This window comes from Hemitrygon akajei, chromosome 5 (genome assembly GCF_048418815.1).
Source record: "Hemitrygon akajei chromosome 5, sHemAka1.3, whole genome shotgun sequence".
NCBI classification, from domain to species: Eukaryota; Metazoa; Chordata; class Chondrichthyes; order Myliobatiformes; family Dasyatidae; genus Hemitrygon; species Hemitrygon akajei.
The window spans coordinates 175,719,727-175,733,951 of record NC_133128.1 but is presented as its reverse complement, the minus strand read 5'-3'; the positions used below and the strand labels follow the sequence as shown (position 1 = coordinate 175,733,951).

Genomic DNA, 14,225 nt, shown 5'->3' with positions numbered 1-14,225 from the left:
GCTAAGAGTCTTACCATTAATACTATATTCTGCCATCATATTTGACCTACCAAAATGAACCACCTCACATTTATCTGGGTTGAACTCCATCTGCCATTACAAAGAAGGCACAACAATGCCTCTACTTTCTCAGAAGTTTGTGCAGATTTGGCATGGCATCTAAGTCTTTAACAAACTTCTGTAGATACACAGTGGAGAGTATCCTGACTGCTTGCATCGCGGCTTGGTGTAGAAACAACAATGCCCAAGAACAGAAAAGCCTACAAAAAGTTGTGGAATCATCCCAGTCAATCACAGGAAAAGCATTCCCTGCCAGTGAGATCGTCTACAAAGAGCGCTGCCACAAGAAAGCAGCATCCATCATCAAGGACCCCCGCCATTCAGGCTGTGCTCTCTTCTCCCTGCTGCCATCAGGGCCTTAGGTCCCACATCACCAGGTTCAGGAACAGATACTATTCTTCAACCATCAAGCTCCTGAATCAATCATCTCAGTTCCGACTTGATTCCACAACCAATGGATTCACATTCAAGGATTCTACAACTCGTGTTGACAGTATTGTTTATTTATTATTATTAATTTTGTATTTCCACAGGTTGTCTTGAACATCGGTTGTTTGTCAGTTTCATATAGTTTTTATAACCATGGTCTCGATGGAAGTCATAGGAAAATAGACTTAACTTCCAAGAGAACAAGAAAAATACCAAAGTTCAGTGCAGCCTGGAAAGAAGTTGACTAAAATGTAGGGGAACCCCAACTCTGGCATGGTAGCACAATGCTTTACAGTACTAACAACCCAGGATCAATTCCTGCCACTGCCTATAGGGAGTTTGTACATTCCTCCTGTGACCCCATGGGTTTTCTCCAGGTGCCCTGGTTTCCTTCCCATAGTTAAATCAGGGGGTTGCTGTGCGGCGTGGCTTGAAAGGCCAGAACACATTTTCTGTGTTGTATCTCAATGAATAAATTAAACTGGAAATGGAAAAGATGTACATTCTTGCAGGACATAGGATTCAATAATTACTGTCCATTCCCAATTCATGTTGTAATCTGGGATAAGCAGTAAATGAGAACTGATGTACTGTGCCTTTCACATAAGTTTTAAAAATAAATTTGACTGCTAAGTATTAACTTATTTTCCTCTGTATGTAATGTTTAGGAGTTTACTGATTTTGGTTAGTTTATTGAAACATTTGTAATGTAATTACTTGGAATGAATTGAATCCGAAGGGAATGTTTTGGATATGAAGTCATTAAATGCTGAATTGTTTTTAATTTGATTTGTAGCTTTCTAATATTTCTGTCAATAGGAACTTTTAACCTGCTGTGAAGAAGGCAAAGGGGAATTAAAAGATGGTCTCGAAGTAATGCTAAGCGTACCCAAGAAAGCTAATGATGCAATGCATGTCAGCATGTTGGAAGGTAAAAAAAAAATCAAAGACTTTGTACTAGTTCCCAAACAACTGAGACACATTATATACTTGGTTACCATTAACAATTTGTAGTTATGCAGAGTCTTTTAACTTGTGTTCTTTCTTCAGGTCAGCAAATTATCTTGTAATTTTATAGCCCATCTACTGCAGTAATATGATTTTGGTTTGAGCTGTATTCTTGATATAAACTATCAGGCTTATCTACTTAACTGGAGGTAGTCTCCACCTCTGGTTTCACTGCATGTTCAGAATTGCATGGTACACGTTAATCAAAATTTCATTGGTGCAATAAAGAGGATCATGTTTTGTTAAATACAGTAGCTACCTTTAATTCTGAACATGATTTATCATTGTATTTCATTAATAGGGCAAGGTGAAGCAAATGACTTTGATTAATATCCTTGGAAGTTTGAGTAAAATTAATGAGGCACCAGGTGAGGTGCTTAATGACTTCACATTTCAACTAACAATTTTAATTAAATGTTCTTCCAGTTAATCTTTATGACAGCAACATAGAGACATCTATCTAAAAACTGAAATATATAACAACGTATGTTTTTACCAATGACTAAAATATTGGAATATACTCTAAAAATGACATAAACAATATGCATTTAGATATGTAAATATACAGTACTGTGAAAGTCTTAGACACATGTATAACAATTCTGTAAAGTGAAGATGCTTTCTAAGATAATGAAATGAAAAGTTTCTAAATACTAAAGTATTACTACAAAGAACAGTAAACAGTAAAAAATAAATCAAATCAATATTTGATGTGACTACCCTTTGCCTTTAAAACTCCATCAGTTCTCTTAAGTAAGCTGTCATGCAGTTTTATAAGAAAGTCAGCTGGTAGGTTGTCCCAAACATCTTGGCGAACTTACCACAGTTCTTCTGCAGACTTTGGCTGTTTTGCTTGCTTCTATCTCTCCAGGTGGTCCCAGGCAGCCTGGATGATCAGATCAGAGCTCTGTGGAGACCCTACCTTCTGAAATCTAGGGTGCCACAGACTTTTGAACAGTTCTATATGTGGCACAGTCTCTGCAAAACACTTAAATGAATAAACTGTTCCCCTCAAAGAGGATTGGTCACTGCTTCAATCCCTGTTCTATCTGTTTCAGCAGATCTTAAGATGAAGCCATACTGTATGTTGCATTGACAACATTTAAAATCTGTCACACTTTGGCTGCTGTTTTTCTATTTAACTAATTCCTGGTCTTATGACACCCAGGATTAAAGCAATACTTCACAAACCCAAACTTTCAATTAATCTTACTGTCAATCTTCATTCAGGATTAATTTTCTTTGCAGAAAATATGCTTACTCAAGTCAATTTGGAGACGACAACTTGGCAATATATTAAAATAGGACAACTGGTTCATGAAAAACATCATTTTTAAAGTTTAAAATAATTCTCTGATTGCTGCTGGGATTTTGAATTATGCATGATGACTATAAAATAAAACATTATTCTGAAAATATCTATCCAAATTCAGGCAGCTACCTTTTATGTAACATACCAGGATCATTTTAACTAGTTCCTATCACAATCAGTAATGTTGAAAACTACCATGCAGGTGAAAGTAGTTGATTTTGTTTTTGTTGGCATGAGAGAACTTTGAATTGCTGTTTGTCATGACACTGCAGCTTTCCGAAATGTTCATTTCAAATACATGGTGACCAGCATTTATTCCATCACCTAAGTGCTGAGCTCAAAGCAAAATATAAAATGTAGCTCAAATATTATCAATAGGTTTCTTACGTTTTACCCTATTTCTAGTAAGTTTCCTTTTTATCAAGAGATAACAACAAATCCATGATCATCTTGATATTGATTGAATGTACAAATACAGAGGATATAAACTGGTTCAGTTTCTACCTAGACGAACCTATCATAGGATTATAATTCACTCATTAGAATCATTCTACTCCTTTTTGGCCGGAGAATAGAATTGGTGAGAGTAGAGGAGTTGTGTCACAGCTGCCTGATTGACATTATAAAAACATCCCTTGGCAACTCATTTTCAGTTAAGATTGAAAGGGCACATTGACCTTAGAATGAAAGGATAAATGGTCATAGTCATAGTCATAGCATTTCCATCAATACTCGTATTTTCAAAGACTATTAAGGGTCTGCCCTTTAAATATTAACCAGACTTTTCCTTCTGCAGTTCGTAGCCTGTGGTGATGCAAGATTTTCTCCTACTCTTTTTATCATTCCCAGCAATATAATTTCTTGCTTTTTCTGCTTGGTTTCGTTCCTCTCCTTCATTTCCTAAAACCTGGGTTTGTTCCACCCCTCTTCTAAATAGCAATTCCATTACAGTATATGGAAATGAAAAAAGTTATAGTTGTGTTTTAAACTGCTGCAGCAGTGTCTGATCCAATTTGCACAAGTGACACTGGATAGCAATTGGGAGTGGAAACGTTAACCAAAGTAGAATGGCCTTATGACATCCCCACAGAGACAGCTAGAACATCACTGGTGGGAAAACTATATGCAAATCTTTCCCAAGTGCATAATTCAGCTGCTCATTGAATTAAACAAATGCGCTATCAGTAGTACATAGCATGACAAAATCCTGTCAGATTATCTTGATATGGATGTTCTTAAAGATTCTAATTTGTCTTTTCAAAAGCTATTTGAACAAGAAGTCATTTTTCTGTTATGCACACACACACACACACACACACACACACACACACACACACACACACACACACACACACACACACACACACACACACACACACACACACACACACACACACACACACACACACACACACACACACACCATCTTGTGTAATAGGTGAATCATGCCAACACTAAGTCCATGCCAACATATTTATCATTATTGTCATTATGTGCCGAGTCATATCACATAGGTGATCATGGTGACCATGTGACCACAATTGTTCTTGGCAAATTTTTCTACAGAAGTGGTTTGCCATTGCCTTCTTCTGGGCAGTTTCTTTACAAGACAGGTGACACCAGCCATTATCAATACTCTTCAGAGTTTGTCTGCCTGCCGTCAGTGGTTGCATAACCAGAACTTGTGATGTGCACCAGCTGCTCATACGACCATCCACTACCTCCTCCCATGGCTGCACGTGACCCTAATCAGGGGGGCTAAGTAGGTGCTACACTTTGCCCAAGGGTGACCTGCAAGCAAGCTGAAGGAAAGAGTGCCTTACACCTCCTTTGGTAGAAACGTATCTCCACCCTGTATCTTCAACCTATCTATACTAATCCCATTTTCTAAAACTTGATCTGTAGTCCACTGTGTTCTGTGTTTGTTCGGATGTATAAATTGCTGCTTCAACCACATTCTTAGGCAGTACATTTCAGAAGTTAATATTCATTATTAAAGCTTCACAAAAATCATTTGTAAATGTTGCCTTTTATGTGCAATGATACTTATGTTTCATCTATACCAGGATTTGATGAAAACTTCGATGTTCAGGGTGAGCTGATCCTTCAGGACACCTTCCAAGTGTGGGACCCCAAGTCACTCATTCGGAAAGGACGGGAACGACACTTATTCCTCTTTGAACTAGCCTTGGTTTTCAGCAAAGAGATCAAGGATTCCTCAGGACATAGCAAATATGTTTACAAGCACAAGTTACTGGTGCGTGTTGTTCTTTACACTAAAACAATTTCCTTTAATTATCACTTGAAATAAATTCAATGGTAATGAGCAGGAAATGTGCATTAACATAAACATTCTGAAAACTGTTTCAGAAATCTCTATCTAATGTGGAAGCAGATTTTATAAACAAACTTCAATGCGGATACCAATATTACAACCATTTGATGTAATCCATTTAAATGTTTCATAATATCTTCTTTAAGTGTTTGCATATTCCTTTTCTCATTGCCCATCACTTTTTGATCTGAAATAATCTTCCATTTTAATGAAGGATCCACTACTGAAACGTTAAGTTCTCGCCATTGATCTGCTGAACTTTGTTTTTAATAAACACAAGAAAATCTGCAGATGCTAGAAGCCCAGAGCAACTCATACAAAATGCTGGAGGAACTCAGCAGGTCAGGCAGCGTCAATGGAAATGAATAGACAGTCACCATTTTGGGCCAGACCCGTCTTCAGGGCTGAGAAGGAAGGAGGAAGCAGCCTAAATACTATCTCTGCCCATACACCTCCATTCAGGGCCCCAGACAGTCCATCCAGGTGAGGCAAACCTACTAGGGTCATCTATTGTGTCTGGTGCTCCCAATGCGGCCTCCTCTACACTGGTGAGACCTGTCGTAAATTGCGGGACTGCTTCATCGAGCAGCTCCGCACCATTTTAATTCTGATTCCCATTTCCGTTCTGACATGTTGGTCCATGACCTCCTCTTTTGCCATGATGAGGCCAGCCTCAGTGTGGAGGAGTAACACCTCATATTCTGTCAGAGTGGCCTCCAACCTGATGGCATGAATATTGATTTCTCCTTCCGGTAAACAATTTCCATCCCCCTCCCCTTCCTCTATTCCCCACTCTGTCCTTTTTACTTCTTCTCACCTGCCTATTACTTTCCCCTGGGTCCCCTAAGACAACAAAACAGCCCTTTGTTTCATTATAAACATATTTATGAAACAGCCTCTGATTTGTTGAAACCCAGAAGGAACAAATTGCCTCTTGTAATACATACACAACGCTGGAAGAACTCAGCAGGCCAGGCAGCATCCGTAAGAAGAGAGTAGCCAACGTTTCGGGCCAAATCTCGGCCCGAAATGTTGGCTACTCTTTTCTCACAGATGCTGCCTGGCCTGCTGAGTTCTTCCAGCATTGTGTACGTATCCTTTGATCCACAGCATCCGCAGTTGTATTTTTGTGTTTTGCCTCTTGTAAGTCTCTTGATAAAGCGAGCTCATAATTAAATAAATCAAGATGAAAAATATACAACAGCATAAGTCATTTTCTGTACCTCCAAGCTAGAGTGATAAAATATTGTACAAAAAATTAATAATTAAATGTTAATCATGACTGCCAACAGCCATGCTTAACCTGAGGGAATGCCACCAAGGTCAGATGTTTGACTGTACTAAGGTACAAAAATAATGCCTCATGATCTTAACACTTGGAATCACCTCATGTGAAACTTGCAAGCTATTTGTTAAATATGCAAAAATTGTTGTGGCAGTTAAACAAGTTCTATAAAATGTCTTTAATGTAGCAAAAACTCCAGGAGCAGATCCATCAAAACTGCACACCAAGCCATCCACAGAAATATTTTGCTGGATGACCTGAAGCTTAGACTGAAAAGTTGTTCTCAAGAAAAATCCTATAGGAACATAAAAAAGGTGGAATAACTTAAAGAGGGACTTCAGCTACAGCTGCTAGGAGTGTGCTGCACTAATTGCTCAATGGAGCAGTGCTGGGTCACAGCAGTGCATGTGTTTCTGGTTAATGAGATTGTAATTTATTTCCATTCTGAGCCAAAGGTGTGTTCAGTAAGTTACTGTTTTCAATTTATATTATCACTTACTTCTTCCATCTTCAATTTCCAGACATCGGAGTTGGGGGTAACAGAGCACGTGGAAGGTGATCCCTGCAAATTTGCTTTGTGGGTGGGCCGAACACCTTCCTCAGATAACAAGACTGTCCTTAAGGTAAACTCCTGACTGAGTTTGTTTTGGATGAATGGATATAGGGTACTTCATAATATGTGCTATTCAGAAAGAAAAAAATTATTATTATTTTTAAAAGTAAGGATGATTCACCTTAAAGTAATTGTTCTATTTTGGTTGGCTGCCTGTCAAACCACGTGAAAAGTGGAAAAGTGTAATATATAGTTATGTAGCTGCTTTCATGGCGTCATAGAGTCATCGAGAAGTAGAGCTTTCCGCCAGTCTATACCGAAACCACTTCCACTGCCTACACTGGGAGTATAGCCCTCCATACCCCTACTGCCCTCGTATCTATCACAAAATGCCCTTAAATGCTGAAATCGAGCTCACAGGCACCAGTTGCACTAGCAGCTCATTCCACACTCTCATGACTCTCTGAATGAAGAAGTTTCCTATCATGTTCCCCTTAAACAGTTCACCTTTCACTCTTAACCCATGACCTGTGGCTGTAGTCCCACCCAACCTCAGTGGAAATAGCCTGCTTGCATTTACCCTATCTATACCCCTCATAATGTTCTATATCAAATCTCCTCTCTACGTTCTAAGGAATCACATCCTAACCTATTCAATCTTTCCTTATAACTCAGTCCTCCAGAACCAGCAACAACCTTGTAATTTTTCTTTGTACTCTTTCAACCGTATTTACATCTTTTCTATAAGAAGGCAACCAAAACTGCACACAATACTCCAAATTAGGCCTTACCAATGTCTGATATAACTTCAACATAACATCCCATCTCCTGTACTCAATACATTGATTTTTGAAGGCCAATACGCCAAAACTTTCTTTACAACCCTATCTACCTGTGACACTAATTCCAATAAATTATGAACCTGTATTCCCAGGTCCCTTTGTTGTACCACACGCCTCATACCCTGCCATTCACTGTGTAAGACCTACCCTACCAAAGTGCAACACATCGCATGTCTGAATGTAATTCCATCTGCCATTTTTCAGCCCATTTTCCAGCTGTTGAAGATCCATCTGCAAGCCATGAATGATAACCTTCCTTGCTGTCCACTACAGCCCCATTTCTACTGTCATCTGCAAAATTGATGATCTGGTTAACCACATTATCATCCAGATTGCTGATATCGATGACAAACTGCAAAGGACCCAGTACCGATCCCTATGGCACCTACTAGTCACAGACAATCGCTCTACAAATTTCTTCTTCTAAATTCCCTGGACTGTTGGGTGGTCTGTAATATAGCCCCATAATGTGATCATACCTTTCTTTTTTTCTCAGTTCCACCCATAACACCTCAATAGACGAGTTCTCCAGTCTGTCTTGACAGAACATTGTCGTAACATTTTCCCTGACTTGTAATTCCACCCTCCTCCTTTCTTCCCTCCTGCTCTGTCACGTATAAAACAACGAAACCCCAGAATATTGAGCTGTCAGTCCTGCCCCTCCTGCAGCCAAATCACACTAATGGCTACAGTATCATAATTCCAGGTGTTGATCCATGCCCTGAGCACATCCGCCTTTCCTACGATACTTGTTACATTAAAGTAGACACAGCTCAGGACACTAGTCACACCATGCTCAACCTTCTGATTCATGACTTTGTCTGAGGTCTGAACAACTGTTTCCACAATCTCTCCACTAACTGTTCTGGCACTCTGGTTCCCATCCCTGCAACTCTAGTTTAAACCCCATCATGCAGCATTAACAAACCTTCCTGACAAAACATTAGTCCCCTTCCAGTTCAGATGCAAATCATCTCTTCTGTACAGAACTAGGACAGAGCCCAATGAACCAAAATTCCAATGGTTTCCCTCCTCCACCAACTCCTTAGACATGTGTTAAACTATATAATATTCCTAGTTCTGGCCTCACTAGCACATGGCACAGGTGGCAATCCTGAGATCACAACCCCGGTGGTCCTGCCCTTTAATTTAGCACCTAACTCCCTGAACTCCCTTTGCAGAACCACATCACTCGTCCTACCCATGTCATTGGTACCTACATGGACCACGACTCCTGGCTGTTCACCCATTCACCCTCCCATTTTAGAATGCAGAGGACTCGATCCGAGCTGTCTCAGACCCGGACACTTGGGAGGCAACTTTTCATCCGGGAATCTCGTTCTCACCCACAGAACTTCCTTTCTATTCCTGTAACAAACAAATCCCCTATCACCAAAGCTTGCCACTTCTCCCCTCTTCCCTTCTAAGTTACAGAGCCAGACTCGATGCCAGAGACCCGACCGCTGAGACTTTCCTCTGCTAGATCATTCCCCCTCCAACAGTATCCACAGTGATATGCCTGTTATTGAGGAGGATAGCCACAGGGTTACTCTGCACTAGCTGTTTGACCCCTTTCCCCTTCCTGAATGTCACCCAGTTTTCTGTGTCCTGCCCCTTGGGTGTAAATACCTCTCTATATGTCCTATCCATCACGTCCTCAGCCTCCCAAATGATTCGGAGTTTATCCAGTTCCAGCTCCAACTCCTTAACACAGATCGTTAGCGGCTCCAGTTGGATGTACTTCTCGCAGGTGTAGTTGTTAGGGACACTGGAGGTCTCCCTGCCTTCCTACATCCACAAGAGGAGCGTTCAGTTATCCTGCTTGGCATTTTGACTGTTCTAACTGAGCAAATGTGAAGACGGGGTCAAAAAAACTCTACCTGCGATTTTTTGTTTTTGCCTTCTCTGACTGATGGGTCAAAGAACTAAAGCCTCAAAATCTCCAGCATAACTTTGTCTGATCAAAGCTCCAAAACACTGCCATGAGACACTGCCTTTAATACTCGATCATTGGGCCAGAGGAGATGTGGGAGAATATGTACCTGTCCTCATTGAGGAGTCAGCAATGGAAAGAGTGGCCATTTTTAAGTTCCTAGGTGTCAACATCTCAGAGGATCTGTCCTGGGACCAACCTGTTGATGCTGTCGTGAAGAAGGTGAACCAGTGGCTGTACTTAGCAATTTGAAGAAATTTGGTATAAGACCATAAAACATAGGAGCAGAGTTAGGCCATTTCCCATCGATTCTGCTCCACCATTCAGTCATAGCTGATCCTTTATCCTCCTCCAAAGCCCCACTCCCCGGCCTTCTCCCCGTAACCTTTGATGTCATGTCCAATCAAGAACCTATCAAGCTTTGCCTTAAATACACCCAACGACCTGGCCTCCACAGCTGCCTGTGGTAATAAATTCCACAAATTCACCACCCTTTGGCTAAAGAAATTTCTCCACATCTCTGTTTTAAATGGACGCCCCTCTATCCTGAGGCTGTGTCCTCTTGTCCTAGACTCTCCCACATAGGAAACATCCTTTCCACATCTACTCTCTCTAGGCCTTTCAACATTAAAAAGGTTTCAATGAGATCTCCCCTCATCCTTCTAAATTCCAGCGAGTAGAGGCCCAGAGCCAACAAGTGTTCCTCGTATAATAACCCTTTCATTCCTGGAATCATCCTTGTGAACCTCCTGTGAACCTGCTCCAATGCCAGCACGTGTTTTCTTAGGTGAGGAGAACAGATGAGAACTGTTCACAATACTCAAGGTGAGGCCTCACCAGTACCTTATAAAGCCTCAGCATCACATCCCTGCTCCTGTATTCTAGACCACTTGAAGTGAATGCTAACATTGCATTCGCCTTCCTCACCACCGACTCTACTTCCAAGTGAACCTTTAGGGTGTTCTGCACAAAGACTAACAAGTCCCTTTGCATCTCAAATTTTTGGATTTTCTCCTCATTTAGAAAATGGTCTACACATTTATTTTTACTACCGAAGTGCATGACCATGCATTTTACGACAGTGTATTTCATTTGCCGCTCTCTTGTCCATTTTCCTAATCTGTCTAAGTCCTTCTGCAACCTTCTTGTTTCCTCAATACTACCTGCCCCTCTACCAATCTTCATATCATCTGCAAACTTGGTAACAAAGCCATCTATTCCATCATCTAAATCATTTATATACAGCATAAAAAGAAGTGGTCCCAACACTGACCCTTGTGGAACACCATTAATCACTGGTGTGTGTCACCAAAGACTCTGCATCACAACCTGGTATGGAGTCTCCAACGCACAGGATCGTAAGAGGCCGCAGAGTGCTGTAGACTCGGCCAAATCCATCACGGGCAATATCCTCCATAATATCGAAAACATATTCAAGAGGTAGTGCCTCAGCAAGGTGGTATCCATCAAGAAAGATATTCACCACCCAGGACATGACCTCTGCTTATTATTACTGTCAAGGAGGAGGTACAGAATCCTGAATACCCATACTCAATGATTTAGTAACAACTTCTTCCCCTCCGCCATCAGATTTCTAAACAGTCCTAGAATACAGTACTACCTCATTATTCCTTTCTTTGCACTATCTATTAATTTTGTCGTTATGAGTATAATCATTTTATGACTGCAAATTAGCGCAAAATAACAACTATCACGTTATATAGTTCAGTGATAATAAATCTGATTATGATTCTGATATATGCATGCAATAATTCTAATACATAGTACCGTGCAAAAGTCTTTGGAAGATGTAAAAAGATCTGTAAAGTGAAGATGCTTTCAAAAATAATGAACAGAAAATTTCTAAAATATCAAAAAGTTACTATAAAGATCACTAAACAATAAAAAACTAATTGATGTGTGATCACGTCAATATTTGCTGTGACCACACTTTGCCTTTAGAACAGCATCAATTTTCTTAAATACACTGTCATGCAGTTTTATAAGAAAATCTACTGATAAGTTCTTTCAAACATCTCAGAGAACTTGCCACAGTTCTGCAGATATTGGCCATCTCATTTGCTTCTGTCTCTCTAGTTAATCCCAAACAGCCTTAATGATGTTGAGTTCAGGGCTCTGTGGAGGCCGTATCGTCTGAAACCATATAAAACATCTAGGGTGTCTAAGCCTTTTGTATAGTACTGTATTTGCCAAGAATTTTCAAGGGGCTTCTTGCACTCATTTACCAGACGTTGACACCATTTTGTGGGAGGTTTTGCTGGTTATTGATGTTATTGTCATAATGATAAAATCTTACCAGATCCCCTGTTGTTTGTTCTTAAGGCTTCCAACATTGAAACTAAACAGGATTGGATTAAAAATATTCGGGAGGTAATACAAGAAAGAACTATCCACTTGAAAGGAGCTCTGAAAGAACCTATCCAGTTACCCAAAACCCCAGCAAAACAAAGGAATAATAGTAAAAGGTAGCATTTTCTTTGTCTTATTTCTGTATGCTGTTTTATTTCATAACATTGTGGAGTTTTTATCTCACAAGCACTTAATGAAGAAATCCATTTCTTGTAACAAATCCATCCAGAAAGAACCAATAATCTCACCACCTCCATGCTTCAAACCTTTCCTCAACTACACTGCTTCCACCATCAGCACCACTTATCTCACCCTACTAGGAGACACGTGTTGTTCATTAAGTGATTCCAGGCTTTTCACTTTCATTTCTCAGAGTAGTAGTTCGGTATAGGTGGGATAGTAGTTAGGACAATGGGATGTTCCTCTTGCACGATGTGGGAAGTCAGGGAGCCTCATAGCCTCCTGATGACTACCTCTGCAGAGAGTGCACCCAAGTGCAGCTCCAAACAGACCAGATTAAGAAAGAAAATCTGGATCTGGAGGTACTCAGCATCATCCAGGAAGCTGAGGGCTTTTATCGAGATGGTCACACTCAAGGCACAGGCTTCAAACAGATGGGTAACCACCAGAAGTGAGGGGCGTAGGCAGTCAGTACAATGTTTCCCTATGGCTGTTCCCTCACTAACAGATCTAACCCCATGAATACTGTTAAGGGGAAAGTTTTTTGGGTGTTAGCAATAGGAGTTGGGTCTCTGGCACTGTGACTGGCTTGCAGCTTCTGAGGGAAAGAGTACAGACAGACATGGTATAGTGATAGGAGATTCAATAGCGAGAGGGCAAACAGGAAGTTCTGGGGCCGCGGAAAAGACACCAGGATGGTGTGTTACTTTCTGGATGCCAGGGTCAAGAGTGTCTCTGAGCGGTTGCAGAAAACACTTGAAGGGGACGGGAAACAGCCTAGAGTTCATTGTACACGTCGGTACAAGTGACACAAGAGAACAATGGATGAGGCCCTGAAGAATGTGTACAGGGCGTGAAGTAAGAAATTCAAATGCAGGGCTTCGAGGATGCTTACTTCTGGTGCCATGTTCTCATGAGGCCAGGAATAAAAAGATAGACTAGATGACTATGTGTTTGAAGAGCTGGTGCAGGGAGCAGCTGTTTAGGTTCTTGGATCATTGGTATCTCTTCTGGGGTAGAGGCAGATTGTACAAGAGGGACAAAGATATTGTGGCCATAACAAAATCATCGCTGGGAAAAGGTGGACTAGTGGCTCAATGTTCCAGGATACTGATGCTTTAAGCATGGCAGAGAAACAGGTAAGAATGTTTTATCAATTATAGACTTCCCCATGATCAGTGGGAACTTGAGATGTGTTGAGAATCGTGGGGTAGCGCCAGTGGGAGCTATCAGTTTTCCTGGTATAACTGGGCCAAGATTCAAGTTTATTTGTCACACGTACATTAAACATACAGTGAATGTGTTGTTTATATTAACAACCAAACGTCTGAGGATGTATTGGGGCACCCTGTGAGTGTTAAAAGAAACAAGTACCCAGAGTGTAAAGTGCTGAGATGGGCAGAATTAGTCTGGTCCCTCCAAGACAATTTCTTCAAACAATACTGCATTTAAAGGAACATACTCAGGACAGGGCAATTCTAGACCTCCTCTTAGGGATAAAGCGGGCCAAGCAAAAGTAGTGGCAATTGGGAAGCACTTTGGGTCTCGTGACCACAATTTGATTAGTTTAGAAATCAATATGGAAAAAGATAGAACAGGTCCACAGGTTAGAGTCCTGAAATGGAGCCTGGCCAACTTTGACGGCATTTGGCAGTATCTTGCAGAAGTTGACTGGGAAACTCCTTTTAAAGGCAAAGGAACAGCTGGCAAGTGGGTTGCTTTTAAAAGAGTCTCATATAATGGTAGCATATTCCTGTTGGAGTGAAGGGTAGACATGCTAGGTTCAGTGAGCCCTGGCTGACAAGCAATATTGAGGCTCTAGAAAGAAAGAAGCATTTGTTACTTTTAGTCAGCTGGGTACAAATGAATCTCTTGACAAATATAAAACAGTTGAAAAGCAAGAGGGATATGAAGAGGG

The 14,225-nt window shown here is 40.7% G+C and overlaps 1 protein-coding gene across 4 annotated transcripts in view; it reads left to right on the top strand.

Annotated features, from left to right (window-relative positions):
- The window catches only part of LOC140728501 (kalirin), a 723,603-nt gene that overhangs the window by 454,074 nt on the left and 255,304 nt on the right, over positions 1 to 14,225 (top strand). For all 4 annotated transcript variants that reach the window (XM_073047309.1, XM_073047304.1, XM_073047303.1 and 1 more), the window contains exons 29-32: positions 1,309 to 1,420; positions 4,876 to 5,066; positions 6,951 to 7,052; positions 12,101 to 12,243. In XM_073047309.1, coding sequence (XP_072903410.1) covers positions 1,309 to 1,420; positions 4,876 to 5,066; positions 6,951 to 7,052; positions 12,101 to 12,243 — 548 coding nt within the window. The remainder of the gene's footprint in view (positions 1 to 1,308; positions 1,421 to 4,875; positions 5,067 to 6,950; positions 7,053 to 12,100; positions 12,244 to 14,225) is intronic.